We start from the raw sequence: 13,956 nt of genomic DNA on the forward strand, positions 1-13,956 counted from the left end.
ACAAAGGCAGGGGCTCGCTGCCTGCCGCATCCCTCACCCTGCGCTGGTCATGTCGAATACCTCGCATTGCAGCTGGGTGAACGCTGGGCTCTGCCTCACCCAGCGGATCCCTGTGGCACAGAGCAGAGCCAAGCCCGACCCCGTCCCTCGTGCACGGTGAGCAAGGCGACTTGTGACCGCGCTGTGACACGGGTACAAGGCTGCAACGTCGCGCTTATCTCCGCCACAACGCCCTCTGTCCAGGAGGGACCTGCAAGCGGGAGGGCACCGCCTTCACGCCTCATTTTATGGCACCGCGGCGGAGACGGGAACTGCCGGCTCCGGGCAAAGGGCACCCCCACCCCCACCCCCACCCCCACCCCCCCGCTCCCCTCCCCCACTCCGCCCCAGCTCCGCTCCCTTTGGCTGCCTGGCGGGCACCGCTAGGGGGCGCTGCAGCCCCGCACGCCCCGCTCCCGCTCTCGCCTCGAACTCGTCTTCCTCGGCTCGCTCTCGCGAGACCCCGCGAGACGTCCGCCCCCCCCCCCCCCGCCCCGCTCCTCCCTTCTCCCTCTCGATTCCGCCCCGCCCTCCCGGCCCCGCCCCCCCGCCCGCCCCATGCCCCGCCCCGCTCGGCCCGCAGGCGCGGCGCGGCCCGGCCATGCCGGCCAAGAGGAAGCCGGTGTTACCGGCCCTCACCATCACTCCCAGCCCCGCCGAAGGACCCGGGCCAGGAGGCTCCGCAGAGTGAGTGAGTGGCGGTGGGGCCCGTCCGGCCCCTGCCGCGGCGGGAGCGTCGGGCCCGGGGTGCTGAGGGCGGCTGGGTGCGGGGCCTGGGGGGGAGCTGAACGGGGAACTGGGGAGCGGGCGGGACGGGAATGGGGGGAGGATGAGATGGGCCCTTCCTGGGCTGGGGACTGCTGGGGGCAGGGCCGTGGGGCCGGGCACGGAGCGGCCTTGCCCCTTAAGTTTGGCCGGGACGAGGTGGGGAAAGGCCGGGGGTGGCTGAGGCCGAAGGGAGCGGTGTGGGGCGGTCGCAGGGGGTGAGGAGGAGTGGGGCCCTCGGGCCTTGGCACGGGGACAGGTGGAGGCAGGCAGAAGTGTGCTGGGGGCTGCAGGGAGCCCTTCCTGATTCCCCTGCCCTGGGTGTGGGGTGGAGGGGGGTGGGGTAGCAGCTGGCAGAGGGCGGCTGGTGTGTGTGTTGAGTGGGGTAGCAGGTGTTGGGGAACACAGGCCCCCCTTTGTGCTCGGCTATGGATCTAGGGTAGTGGCAGAGCAGGGGGCTGGTGGATGTGTGGAGAGCTGTTCTTGTGCTTCACAGAGAAGTTTCCGTGTTAGGGGAGGCTGTCTCTCAACTGTACAGGGGTTTGGGCTGAGTATGTGTGGGATGGGACTTCTCATATTCCCACAAAAAAATGTTGAGGTTCTTCTCCTCACTCCTTCACTTTCCAATTCTTCTGAGCCATGCTTTGCCGCTGCCAACAGAGGACAAGCTCTCTTTCTCTGGGCCCTCATGGACCTCTGACTGATTACCCCCATCATCTCCTGCAGGGCTAACCTGGTGGACCTTCAGAAGAAGCTCGAGGAGCTGGAGTTGGATGAACAGCAGAAGAAGCGCTTGGAAGCTTTCCTCACCCAGAAAGCCAAAGTGGGGGAGCTGAAGGATGACGACTTCGAACGGATCTCTGAGCTGGGGGCTGGCAACGGTGGTGTGGTCACCAAAGTGCAACACAAACCCTCAGGGCTCATTATGGCACGGAAGGTGAGGGGACAGGAGATGCCTTGCTGGAGAGCAGGGTCCAATCAGGCTATCTGCAGTGCTCCACCTGAATGCACAGCACCTGCATGGGTTGGCAGCAGTGCCCTAAGCTGGGCTCTGTGCAGAGCCTCTTCCTCTTAACTTCTGTGAACTTTCTGGTTGTGCTGCCCAGCTGTGGGCCCTTTACTGGGAGGGGAAGTCTGCACCATGGCAGGTCATGGGGTTTTGCAATGCCTTGTGTGAGAACGTAAGCTTGTTCTTTTACCAGTGAAGCTATTTTTAATGAATTCAGTGAAATGGTAAAGCACTAGGAAATGGGTCTTCTGAGGGTTGTGGCTAATGAGGGCTCAGTGTGGCATGTGGAGGCCCTGCACACACCTTGGCATGCACACATCCCTTGCTGTCCTCGTAGTAGTTCCAAGCAGCCTTGTGAACCTGTCTTAATGTTCGTCCCTCCCAGAGATTGGCTTCTGGGAGATGTCTTTTACTGTAGTGCCTTGTAATAGAGAAATAGGAGGTGCTCTGTCTGCCTACCAGAAAAGACAGTGCTCAGTGAGGACAGTACAATTGCTAATATACAGGAGAGCCTCCTTGGAAGGCTCTATCCTCACCTGCTGTGAGGACAACTTAGTGGGTATTGTGAACTAATAAGTTTTCCAGGTGGTTTTGCTTGGAGCTGAGCTCTGGGTGCCATCATGGCATTATTTTGGGGACGTTAGGTGTAACTAGGTGTTTCTGAGACTGTTGGGAGTACTGTGTTTAGAAACTGGAGCCAAGGCAAGCTGAAGCCTTGGGCAGCACTGCTGTGTTCCTTGCAGAGACTAAAGCTTGGGTGTCCTCAAGTTTATAGTAACAGCAGCTGCTTTCTAACCTGCCATGACATTTGCTAGACTTCATGGCTTTCCTTCCCACAGCTGTGGTTGCTGTCTCTATGTGGAGCCCAAGGAATAATGCTTTCACATGCAGAAGCATGTGAACATATTTTTTTTCCTACTTTCTATAGTTTCCTCAATATGGAGCACCTGTTCCTACAAAGCCTGTGAAAACATTCACATTGCTGAGTCAGATCTGCACCCAACTTCTGACTTGCCTTTCCACTGTGTCCTGTGTCATCTCAGTGTGTCACACATGCTGCCAGTTGCTGTGCTTTCTAACAGACTGCACAGTGCTCTACTTGTCCCTTCATCCTTAATTTTAGTTTGCAAAGGAAAAAACACAAAGAAGTTGAGGTCAAAGCAGGGTGCACTTTGAAAACGTTTTTATTTCTTCCCAGTGCTTACTCTCACTTGTTCATGTGGTTCCTGTAAGGTTGTTCTTTTTGTTTTGTTTATTTCTTTAGGCACTACACCTTAATTTTTTTTTAATTTACTTTCTTCTCTTGTCAGCTGATTCATTTAGAAATCAAACCAGCCATCAGGAATCAGATTATCCGAGAGCTGCAGGTGCTGCATGAGTGTAATTCCCCATATATTGTGGGTTTCTATGGAGCCTTCTACAGTGATGGAGAGATTTCCATCTGCATGGAGCATATGGTGAGTCCACACCCCCTCCTCTCCTTCTGCAAACTGCTGCACCCAGCACTGTGTTCCCAACTGGATCTTCATGAGAATGACATCCAGGTGAAGTGGATTGGTGTGCTGGTGCTCATTGCTGGCAGTGCAGTGGCTCCTTGCTCTGACTGCTCAGCATGCAGCAAGGCTGCTGAGCTCAGTTTAGAAGCTACACGCTCCTACTTAGGCATTTAAATGACAGGCATTGACTTTTTTTGGGAAGCAGAAGTTTGGGGGTTGGCCAAACAAATGTTGTAAACCCACCACTCTGCAGAGCTCACTGCCAAATGCAGTGTGTATCTTTTCTTGTCTCTGTCAGAAGCGTTGTCATTTCCTCCAAAATGATGCTGGCAGCATCATCTTTGTGTCTACTGCAGAGGGGAAAAGAAGCTAAAAGCTAACAGCAAGAAATAGAGCTGATGGGATTGAAGTAGTTCTCCGTGAGGAGCTTGAGGTCTGATCACCAGAAGTCTTTTTTCTGCTGTAGGAGTGTGCTTGATACTGATTCACTGCAGTTCACAGAGCTGGGGTGCTGTGTACCACTCTTAGAGCACTTGTCCAATATGGGCATGTTTGTCTGCGTGGCCAGCTGCTCTGCTGCTGTTTTTGTGCTGGTAACCTCAGTGGTTTGGCTTTGTTTTTTTTTTTTTAATTTCAGGATGGTGGCTCTCTGGATCAAGTTTTGAAAGAAGCCAAAAGAATCCCTGAGGAAATACTGGGGAAAGTCAGTATAGCGGTGAGTTGCTGCGGGTGAGAAAATGCTTGTACATCCCCAGGAAGCTTTCTTCATTTCTCCACGTGTGCTTTCCCATCCTGAAGCTGTGCAGGAGGTGATGGTATGTGAGATGGGAGCAGGGAAGCAGATTCCCAAGGACACTCCATAGCTCCAACCCCTGTTGTTGCACTGTGGTGGCTCCATGCAGAAACTTCCTTGGGCAATAAACCCAAGACTTGTGATTGTCACAGTAGGAGTTGTTTTTTGCTCTCTGACTGAATCTAAACAGTGGCCATTGCTCACTCCTATCCATGGTGATCAGTTGCAAAACTTGAAGTGCTTAGTCACTACAGGGAGGCTTTCCTCACAGAGCTGTGGTGTGGCAGCACTCAAGTTTATGCAATGTGTCTTACTGAAGGCAGAGCGCTTTGCTTCTGAGTTCTTATCCTGTCTTTGGCTTCCTTCTAGGTTCTGAGAGGCTTGGCATATCTGAGAGAGAAGCACCAAATCATGCACAGAGGTGAGAGGAGGAACCTAAGAATAGCTGCCCGTGCTGGAGGAGCCCTGTGTTTTACCTAGAGCCATGTTTACACTCTTCTCTCTCACTGTTGTCAGATGTGAAGCCTTCCAACATCCTGGTTAACTCTCGAGGAGAGATTAAGCTGTGTGATTTTGGGGTCAGTGGTCAGCTCATTGACTCCATGGCAAACTCTTTTGTGGGAACTCGGTCCTACATGTCTGTAAGTTCAACTTTTTAGTGGGTTTTTACTTGGGTTCAGCTTGGCTGCAGGTGGAGTTAACCACTTGTACAGAATCAGTGTCCTGCCCAAGCTGTTTGCAATCTTCCCCTGTGTTTCTGCCTTTCTGGGACTGTGGTCTCTTTGGGCACTGCCTGATCACGTGTCAACTGGTCTAGTGCAGGTGGGTTTGGTGCAGACTGATGGAAAACAAAGCCAGTCTGGAGGAGAACTGCAAAAAGTGCTGATTGTGCCTCTAAATGAAAGTCAGAAACCATTTTAGCCTGGCTGCAAGTGTGCTAGACCTCATGTTGAGTGACACACTTTGGCTAATAGCTCCTGTCCAGTTTGGTGTAGTGGCAGTGACACAGAGCAGTGAGTGGCATCGTGCAGACTCCTCTGCCCACTGAATCCCTGCTCTGTGCTGTGTCCTGATAGCAGATTGCTGTAACCATGACATTCCCTCCTGGCTGGTTCTGGTCCTCTGACTGGATAGCAAAGAAGATCCATGTCTGCTGTCCACACTATGTGTGGCTGGAAGGAGGCAGAAGCTTTGTTAGTGAAGCTACTGGTGCTTCTGTACTTAGGTCTGAGCTCCTCTTGTATTTTGGGAATGGTTATTTAAGTAGAGTTATAGTTAGATGGTGTATTTAAGGGTATGTTCCCCTCTGCATGCAGCCATTGGGTCTGCATAGCTCACACAAAGCTACCAGTATAGATGTCCTGCGTGTTTTATTTTTTAGCTTTATCACAGTAGGGTTTTCTGCTCCTCAGATATTAACAGGAACAAACAAAAAATAAAAAGCAACTTTTATTTGGCTACTCATTTGAGATCTCAGCTCACTGAGAAATACTGAATACTCCAGGCTTCTGAGTACAGACAACTGCAAATGCTTCTCAGCTGTATCTCTTGGTTAGATGTGTGCAAGTGCTTTGTGTTTGCACGTGACCACCCCTTTGCACTTGGCAGCTCCTCCACTTCCCAAGAAATGCTTCCTCTGCAGACACTGGTGCATCTGGCAGGCAGTCTTGGCTGCTTGGAGGACACCTGCTCATAGAGAGGATGCTTCAGGTTTCTTATCAATGTGTTGTCTGTGCTCTTTCCTTCCAGCCCGAGCGCTTGCAGGGCACTCATTACTCAGTCCAGTCCGACATCTGGAGCATGGGTCTGTCCCTGGTGGAGCTGTCTATTGGAAGGTACCCAATTCCCCCACCAGACTCCAAGGAACTGGAAGCAATATTTGGCCGTCCTGTGGTGGATGGGGCAGAGGGAGAATCTCACAGCATCTCGCCGCGGGCCAGGCCCCCAGGACGCCCCATCAGTGGTAGGGGCTGTCATGCATTGGATGCAATACACGAGCGTGGGGGCAAGGGGATGGATTCCTTCAGTGTGATTGGGTTAACAAAAGCTGCTGTGGGAGGGAGGGTTCTCATCTTGCTCTTTCCTGCAGGCAGAGCTATGTCTGTGCTGTAGCAGAATCCAGTCCTGTGGAGGTTTGTAATTCTGAGTTAGTCTATGAGATTCTGGGAGCTTAGGAGGTGATTTGGGGGATTTTTTTATCTGTGGGTTTGTTCTCAAGTCAGAGCCCTCTGCCTCTCCCAACAGAAACCCCACCGTGTGGGTTTTCTTTGCATGAAATGAAGCCCTTTGCTGTCTGAACGGTTTCTCAGCAGTATTTATTTCATCTTAATTGCACAGGCCATGGAATGGACAGCCGGCCTGCGATGGCCATCTTTGAACTGCTGGACTACATAGTTAATGAGGTGAGTATTGCCCTGCTGTAGGTTCTGCTCCCCTGGGTTGGTGTTGTGTCCATTCTGCCAGGTCAGTGTAGTCTCAAAAACCTTTGCTTGACAGTGGCTTTTCAATAAAACCCCTTCAAACTGCACCAAAATCCTGTTTGCTGCTATGGTAGAATGGGAAGGGAGCAGCTTGGAGGAGCATGGCTTTGGACAAACCTTAACAGGTTTGTTAACCCTTCTTCCTCTCTCTTGCAGCCACCTCCCAAGTTGCCAAACGGAGTTTTCACACAAGATTTCCAGGAGTTTGTAAATAAATGGTAAGGATTTCTGTTTGTAACAGTGCGGAGGCCTGTACGTGCTTGCTGGCATGTCTATTTGTAGTTATGCTTTGCAGCTCACCCCACAACCTTTCAGGCACCCTGCAAACGCCACTGCCTTCAAGACCCTCTGACCTTGGGGACATGCCTGGGAATGCTGTTACCATCATTTGGATGTTGCAAAACCATTAATCTCTGTAAATTTGTCCATTCAATATAGAAGTGATGGATCTTGTGGCTCTGCCTAAAGCTCAGGGTGCTGGAGCTGCAGACAGTACTATCTGGGCATGCTGCTGGTCTGCTGGAAAGGCAGACAGGAGGCAGAGTGGTTTTAGTGAAGCTGGAGACCTTTCCAGACAGATAAGCAGTTGTGTAAGAAGTGTCTGAGTGCTGCTTTTTTTCTCTTCTCATTTCAGCTTAATTAAGAATCCAGCAGAACGGGCAGATTTGAAGATGTTGATGGTAAATGGGAAGAGCAATCTTCTTTCTACACTGGGTGGCACCAGATCTGTAGGCTGCTGCCTCATCCCAACCCTTCCAGACTCCTTTTCTCTGAAGGCTGGAAACTCCCCTGTCTGAGCCTGAGAACCAAGTCCAGCCTGGGACAGGGAGTGACTCACTTGCCTTTGTCTCAAAGGCAGTGATGTCATCTAACCCCTGAGAGCCTGCTGCCCCTCCCCAGCAGAGCCCAGGATGGGAACCTGATGGCTCCAGCACTTCTCTGTGTCTGTGAAGGTGCCTGAGACAAACCTTTGCCTCTTGAGCAAGGTAGAAGAGCTCCGTTTATCCCTCTGAATCTTACTTTTCTTCCTCAGCCTAGTGCTGAACCACAGCTGGCTGCCCCCCACTGCCCCTTGCAAAAGCAGCAGCCCACATCCTTGTGTCCCTGCTCCCTGTCCTTGGCTTGTGGCCACCCTGCTCTACCTCTCTTCTCACTTGGAGGGGGTTTGCTCTTCAGGAGCAGACGGACCAGGCTGAGCCCACACCAGGCTTGTCCTGTCTCCACCATGACATTCTGGTTTGCTCTGCGGATGCAGCACACAGGCTTTGCACCTCAACTCTTCTCCATGCCCTGAGATCCTAATGGTCAGGCACAAGATGCACTGACTTTAAAACCCAACCACAGGGCTGTAAGTAGCAAACACCTAGGAACTACTCTCCAGATCTGCTACCTGGGCCTGAAAGCACCCCAAGCTGTGGCCCTGGATCCATCAGCCTTACTGGGGTCCAGTGCAACCCCATCAAAGCTCTGAAAAGGGACTGGAGGTGGGAACCCTGTGCCTCCCCTCACTGCAGGGAGCACCTGGCTGTGTGCTGACAAGGTGCCTTTCTAACCTTGCTTTGCTTCCCTTGCAGAATCACACCTTCATCAAGCGCTCTGAAGTGGAAGAGGTCGATTTTGCTGGCTGGCTGTGCAAAACACTGAGGTTGAACCAGCCCAGCACACCCACCCGTGCTGCCGTGTGATGGCTGAGCCCACCCCCTGGTGTCAGTACATCTGCCTCTGTCACCGTTTCCTCTCCTTCAGTACACAACAGAACTGCCTTTCTTCCTTCTCCCCAGCCCCTTCTCACCTCGCATCCCACTGGCGAAACACCATCACTTGGAAATGTTAATCAGCTGCCCCCCTCCTTTTCCCCCTGCCCCCCCAGCAAGCGTGGGCTTGGTTTCTGTTGGTCTGGGGGTGTCCTAGGCCTCTGCTCCAGCTTGGAGCTCTTGACACTTGGGCAATGTGCTGCTTATGTTAATTTTTCTTTTTTGTTTGTTTGTTTTTTGTTTTGGAAACATGTTCACTTGGGTTAAAAAAGGTGTGTGCACTGGTGTATGTGTACGAGATGGGGGCAGGGAATGGGCAAATGGCTGTGGGGTGGTGGTTGCTTCATCTGCTCCTGGGCTCCTCAGCTGGACTAGGAGCATGGAATGGGGAAATCAGTGCTACCAGGAGGGGAGAAACCTCACAGGGTGTCCACAGCCACAGAGCCTTGGTAGGTGCTGTGCCACAAGGCATTGCTCAGCCCAGCTGGCCTGCGGGTAGAGGAGGCACATGTGGCTTGACTTCTGTTGCTGTTAACTGGGTTAATTTAAAGCTTGTTCTTGTGCACTGGATTCCTGATGAATTGTCTTGATCTGCTGAGTGCAGGCTGAGCTCCCAGCTCCGATGGGAAAGGCGTGGGGCAGGCAGTGGGCTCTGCTGTCCCTGCTGCAGGCAGGCCTGAGTACACAGAGGGCAGGTGCTCCACTCCCACCCCTTGCAGTCCAGGCAGCAGGTCTGATGCCTCGGGCAGGATCCATCCCTGGATTCTCTGTGCCTCAGGCAGAGCAGTCCTGGAGGCCCCTCTGGCCTACAGGCTTCCCCCCTCCAGCTGCCCCCCAAGCTGAGGCCTGGGCTCCTGCCATGTGTGGGTTTGCAGTGGGGGCCACGGAGGGGCTGGGCCAGGCCAGGCCTGGATCTTATTGGGGGGGTTAAATTCCCCCTCATGCTCAGCCCAAAGGCTTCAGGGTTTTCCAGAGTCTGCTCTGTGCCCACCCTGCTCGCTCTTAACCCCAACCATAGGTTGCTGTGTGCCCTTCTGCCTCAAGAAGGGTGAGGCCTCTGTCTGAAGTCAGGGCTGAGCCACCACCAAGACTGTGCCTTACAGCCCTTTCTCCTCCTTATGTGGGGGGGAGGGTGGGCCTCCTCAATTATGCATTTATTACTTTGATTTTCCCTTTGCAGTTTGCCAAGAGCATTGCCCCATGAACCCCAAACCCTGTGCCCCTTCCCCATTGCCTGGCTGGGGCAGGGGGATGGCAGCAGGATGCACTGGGGCAGCTGTTGTTTTTTGCCTCCTATGTGCAAGGTGGGGAGATGGTCCATTCATCAAGTCTTAGGGTATTCGTGGCTTGTTTCACTTTGGTGTTGGGTTTTGGAAGGGGAAAATCATATTTTTTTTTTTGTTGTTTTTTTTAAGCTAAATATTTTCATCGTGGAAAAATAATAATAAATGGCACTTTACATTTACGGGCCTGTTCTCTTCTGATTTCTCCTGCTCAGCTTTCACTCCTGTGCAGCCAGGCTCCTCGTGGAACAGATCCCCCAGTTATCCTGTCCCAGCAGGATGGATGTGAGATCCAAGGAAAGCATTTTGCCATAAATCCTGCTCTGGGGTTGCTGGGTGCTGAGTGTATTCATTATAGTGAGGCTGAGCTTAGCTGGGAGCCCTGGACTCATCCAACCTTGGAGTACACCTGAAAAATAATGCTTTATCAAAACCCTGCATCAACTCAACCCCTGCAGAGTCCTCATCAGGGTGGGGCTTGGGGGACCCCAGTGGCTGGGCACGGTGTCTGGCACCTCTTGCAGGCATTATAGGGTTGCCCCCACCCTCAGGAGAGCTTCAGGGACTGACTTTAGGGCATCCTAGTGTACTCCCAAACCATCTCATCGTTCTTTGGGTGCTTTGGCTCCCTGCTGGTGTGCCCTTGAGGACTCCTAGTGCTTCCCATGGGCTCTGGGGTACCCCATGTGCCATGCAGTGCATTCCACCCGAAGCAGCTTGGCGTGAATTAAGACACAGGCACTCTTGTGGCCTCACGTTGCTCCCTGGTGCTGCTGGGGCTGGATCCCTCCTTCTGCACTTCTTCTCAGGACGATGCTGTGGTATACGCTCTGCTGAGCAACCTCGTGCTGTCCCCGTGTGTGATTTCCACCCCAATTTGACACACCTGACCCTGAAACCATTCCTTCTTGTTGTGAGCTGTTTGTGGCAGCAGCTGCTGCTCTGTTGTGCCCCCCACCCTGACCTTGCCCCCCCCCATCCCTCCCGCAGTGCTCTGCTTCCAGGCTCACGGTGCTATGATGCCAAATGCTGAGAGCCCCACCAATCCCCCTGCAGGCAACCCACCCCAACGTGGGTGCTACGACCCCAAATCTACATCAGCAAAATAAAGAGGGCAAAGAGGCTGCCTGACCCCAACCCCCCCCCCCCCCCACCCGAAGCCGTGTCCCCATCCCCATACGCTCTTAGGGCGAGCAGCTCTACTGCCGCCCTGCAATGCCCGACGCCCTTCCCTCCCCGTTTCCGTGCCCACCGATCCCCGTGCACGTACCGCTTCGCCTCCCCACGGCCGCTCTGATTCCCGCTGCCCACGCTCCGCGCTGCCGGCACCCGCGGGGCGTGGACGCCACCCCACGTAGCACTGCGCATGCGCGCGGGGCTGCAGTACCGCGGTGCTGCCAGCAGGCGGCGCCCGCCTCAGCGCTGCGCGGGCGGGGCGGGAGCTCCGCGTGGGTAATGGGGGATCGCATCTCCCGCAGTGGGGGATCCCGACTTTGCTGACCGGCTGCCTGGTGCCCGGAGAGGTGACGCACCCCCGTTGCACAGTGGCACCGCAGAGCCATTCAATTTGCCCCAGAGCTTTCCCTCTGTGCCCCTCCAAGGGCAAGCTGGGGCACCCGAGCTACCCCGTAGGTAACCCCAGAAGCTTTCCTGGGCCACCCAGTGCACCCTGGAGCACCCCAGAGCGCTCCCGGCATGCGCTAAGATCAGACCTGTGTGAGCCCCCCCCCAAAAAAAAAAAACCTCGATGGGTACCCCAGCACCGGGGCGAGCGGCTGCACCCCAAATTCAGGCAGGCGCAGAGAGGGACCCTATAGCTTCGAGGCACCTGCGGGAGCAGCTCCGATCCCATCGCACGACGCCTCTGCCGGGAGCAAGCTGCAGGCAGGCAGCCAGCGCTGGTGGGAGGAGAACAGATTGTCCACCAAACAGGCACAGTGCGGAGCGGGATCCCCCGCGAACCGCACCCCGGGGATGGGGCCAGCTCGGAGGGGATTGGGGTCCCCTGTGCCCGCAGTGGGGCCGGGTGTGCTCGTAGCTAGCCCAGCCTGGCCCTCGTGGGGTGTCACAGCAGCACGAGCAGCCTCGCTCTGCACAACTGGCAAAAGGCTGGCAGCACTCCGGGGGAGGGCAGGCGGGATGCGAGCATCTTCCTCCTGCCCCTGAAGACTGAGGCTCCGTCTGCTCGGGAACGGAGCGAGCAGAGCTTGGAGCTGGGCTGTGAAAGGGAGTGGTGGCAAGCAGAGCCAGGAAATCCAGCACGCAGGCTGACACTTCATCTCTAACTCCTACTGTTGTGACAAAGAGTGGCGCAGATGGTTCTGTTTAAGGACGCTTCGCCAGCATCAACGTCACGTTTCTTGGCTCACTGTTGGCATCCAGACGCTGCGTTTCTTGGGGGCAGCCCTGCTGACCCCCGGGCTGTGGGGGAGGGGGTTTGTCCTGGGATGGAGGGAGCAGGGGGAGCCCTGGGTTAGGGGGAGAGGCAGGAGCAGCTCTGGTGTGCTGGGGAGCTGAGCCCATTTCCCAGGCCAGCATCATTTCACTGCTGCACGAGCTCTTGCAGCCAGAGCCACGGTGGAAATAGAAAGGGGACAGCCCCAGCACAGCCCTGGCCAGGCACCATTTTTCCCTGGCACAGGTGAGGTAAATACTCACCAAGCAGCACATCACCTGCTGCTCCACGCGGCTCTGCTCCCAGCCCTGCTAATTGCAGCCTTCTCACTTCACGCTGATGGACATGATAAGATTAGTGATTACAGAAATCTCATACGGCAATTGGATTGAATTGAGAGGCTGCGTGAAGGAAATTGGACCGAGTTGCAAATAGGAATTAATTATAACCTGGCAGCAGTAAGATGTGAAGGTTTGAATAGACGTTATTTCTATATACTCACACGTGGTCCGGTGTTACCTCTGGCTTTGTTGTGGAGCAAAGAGCTTCAGCATGGTGAGATGTGGCACTGCAGCTACAAGAGCAGCTTCGGGCAGCCCCAAGCACTCAGAGAGGGCCCCCCCCACTTGCCTGGTTGACTCTGAGTGTGGCTGTGGCACCTCCATGGGGTGAGCACAGCCCAGGGCTCCCAGCTCTCCCCTCCTGCCTGCGGGCTCTGCTATCTGCATCGCCATGGCGATGGAGCCAGGCTGATGCTCTTTGTGGTGTGTCCAGCACTATCTCCAGATGCTGCCCGTGCTGGGGGCAGACCCAGCTGCGATGGTGGATGTGGCCCCACATGCTCATCATGCTTCGATGTGGGTAAGAGTCACTGCCCCTCAAGAAACCCATGATTCGGGGTTTGATCCACCCCCCACAGCACCCAGCAAGGAGTCCCCCCAACCTGTACCCACACCCAGAGCTGTAGCACAGGTCTTGGCCCGTGGGCAAAGTGCAGAGCTCAGCCAGCAGCCCCATATTGCTGTATCGATTGGTGCCTGTCTGAACTGATATTAAAACATTGGCTGTCAGCTGATGGCGTTTAACAAATCCTCCTGTCTGCTTTGGGGTTTCTTTTTTGGCCACTTCCCCCCCACACACCTGGGCCTGCTCCATGTGTTGGGCATTTTGCAAACCCATCAGAGGGAGCTGGAAAAGAGCTGGTCCAGAGGCAGTACATCCTCAGCCCCTTCTCTTGTCCATCCTTATAACCATGCACATTCCCAGCACAGATTGTGGGGGCTTTGCCAGTCCTACAGCTGTGTGTGCTCCAGCCAAGCCCCTCTAGGGCTTTGGGATGTGTTAATTTCTCCTCTGCCAAATTCCTCCACAGAGGAGATGGGAAAGGCTGAGCTAGGATCCATCCCCTGGCTCCAGGTCCTTGTCAGAGTGTCAGCTTCAAAACATGAGAGCAAAGCTCGAGTGGAAAAGCAAAATAACCTGAGCCTGAGCCCTGGGGCTGCAGTGACAGCAGCACTGCCAGCCCTGGGGAAAGCCCACAAGCTGCTGCTTCTGTGCTGGCTCTTATCAAACCTGCAAATGCCTCAGGGCTGGAAAGGAGCTTTAGATCATCCCTGCTGCCAGTAGGACCTGCCCAGGGCTTGGTGTCCCCATGGTTCGAGGTGCCCACGGTCTGGTGTCCTCGTGGCTTAAAGTGCCCAGACCCCACAGTCAGAAAGCAATGGGGGCAAAACGTTTGCCTCTGGCTTTTCTCTCTCACCTGATGCGACTACGAGGAATTGTGGGATTCAATTAACTTCTGTTTTCCACCCGGTAACAGTGGGAGTCTCTCTCCCTGCTTTAAAACAGACGTGCTGCCACGGAAGACAAATGCATGCAATAAAGATGAGGAGCGTGCATGCCGGAGGGAGGCCGACACTCGCACGCAGCTGTGGGGTGGGTG

The 13,956-nt window shown here is 54.6% G+C and overlaps 1 protein-coding gene across 1 annotated transcript; it reads left to right on the forward strand.

Moving 5' to 3' along the window:
* Positions 1-619: 619 nt before the first annotated feature.
* Positions 620-8,445, forward strand: MAP2K2 (mitogen-activated protein kinase kinase 2). The gene is made up of 11 exons (XM_065745931.1): positions 620-726; positions 1,531-1,741; positions 3,124-3,270; positions 3,947-4,024; positions 4,472-4,523; positions 4,619-4,743; positions 5,852-6,065; positions 6,440-6,504; positions 6,739-6,800; positions 7,217-7,262; positions 8,157-8,445. Exons 1-11 carry the CDS (start codon positions 641-643, stop codon positions 8,265-8,267), a joined length of 1,197 nt encoding a protein of 398 aa, XP_065602003.1. The 5' UTR covers positions 620-640; the 3' UTR covers positions 8,268-8,445.
* Positions 8,446-13,956: the final 5,511 nt, after the last annotated feature.

Source organism: Cyrtonyx montezumae, unplaced genomic scaffold, assembly GCF_038088225.1.
Source record: "Cyrtonyx montezumae isolate F1298 unplaced genomic scaffold, pur_monq_1.0 scaffold_39, whole genome shotgun sequence".
NCBI lineage: Eukaryota > Metazoa > Chordata > Aves > Galliformes > Odontophoridae > Cyrtonyx > Cyrtonyx montezumae.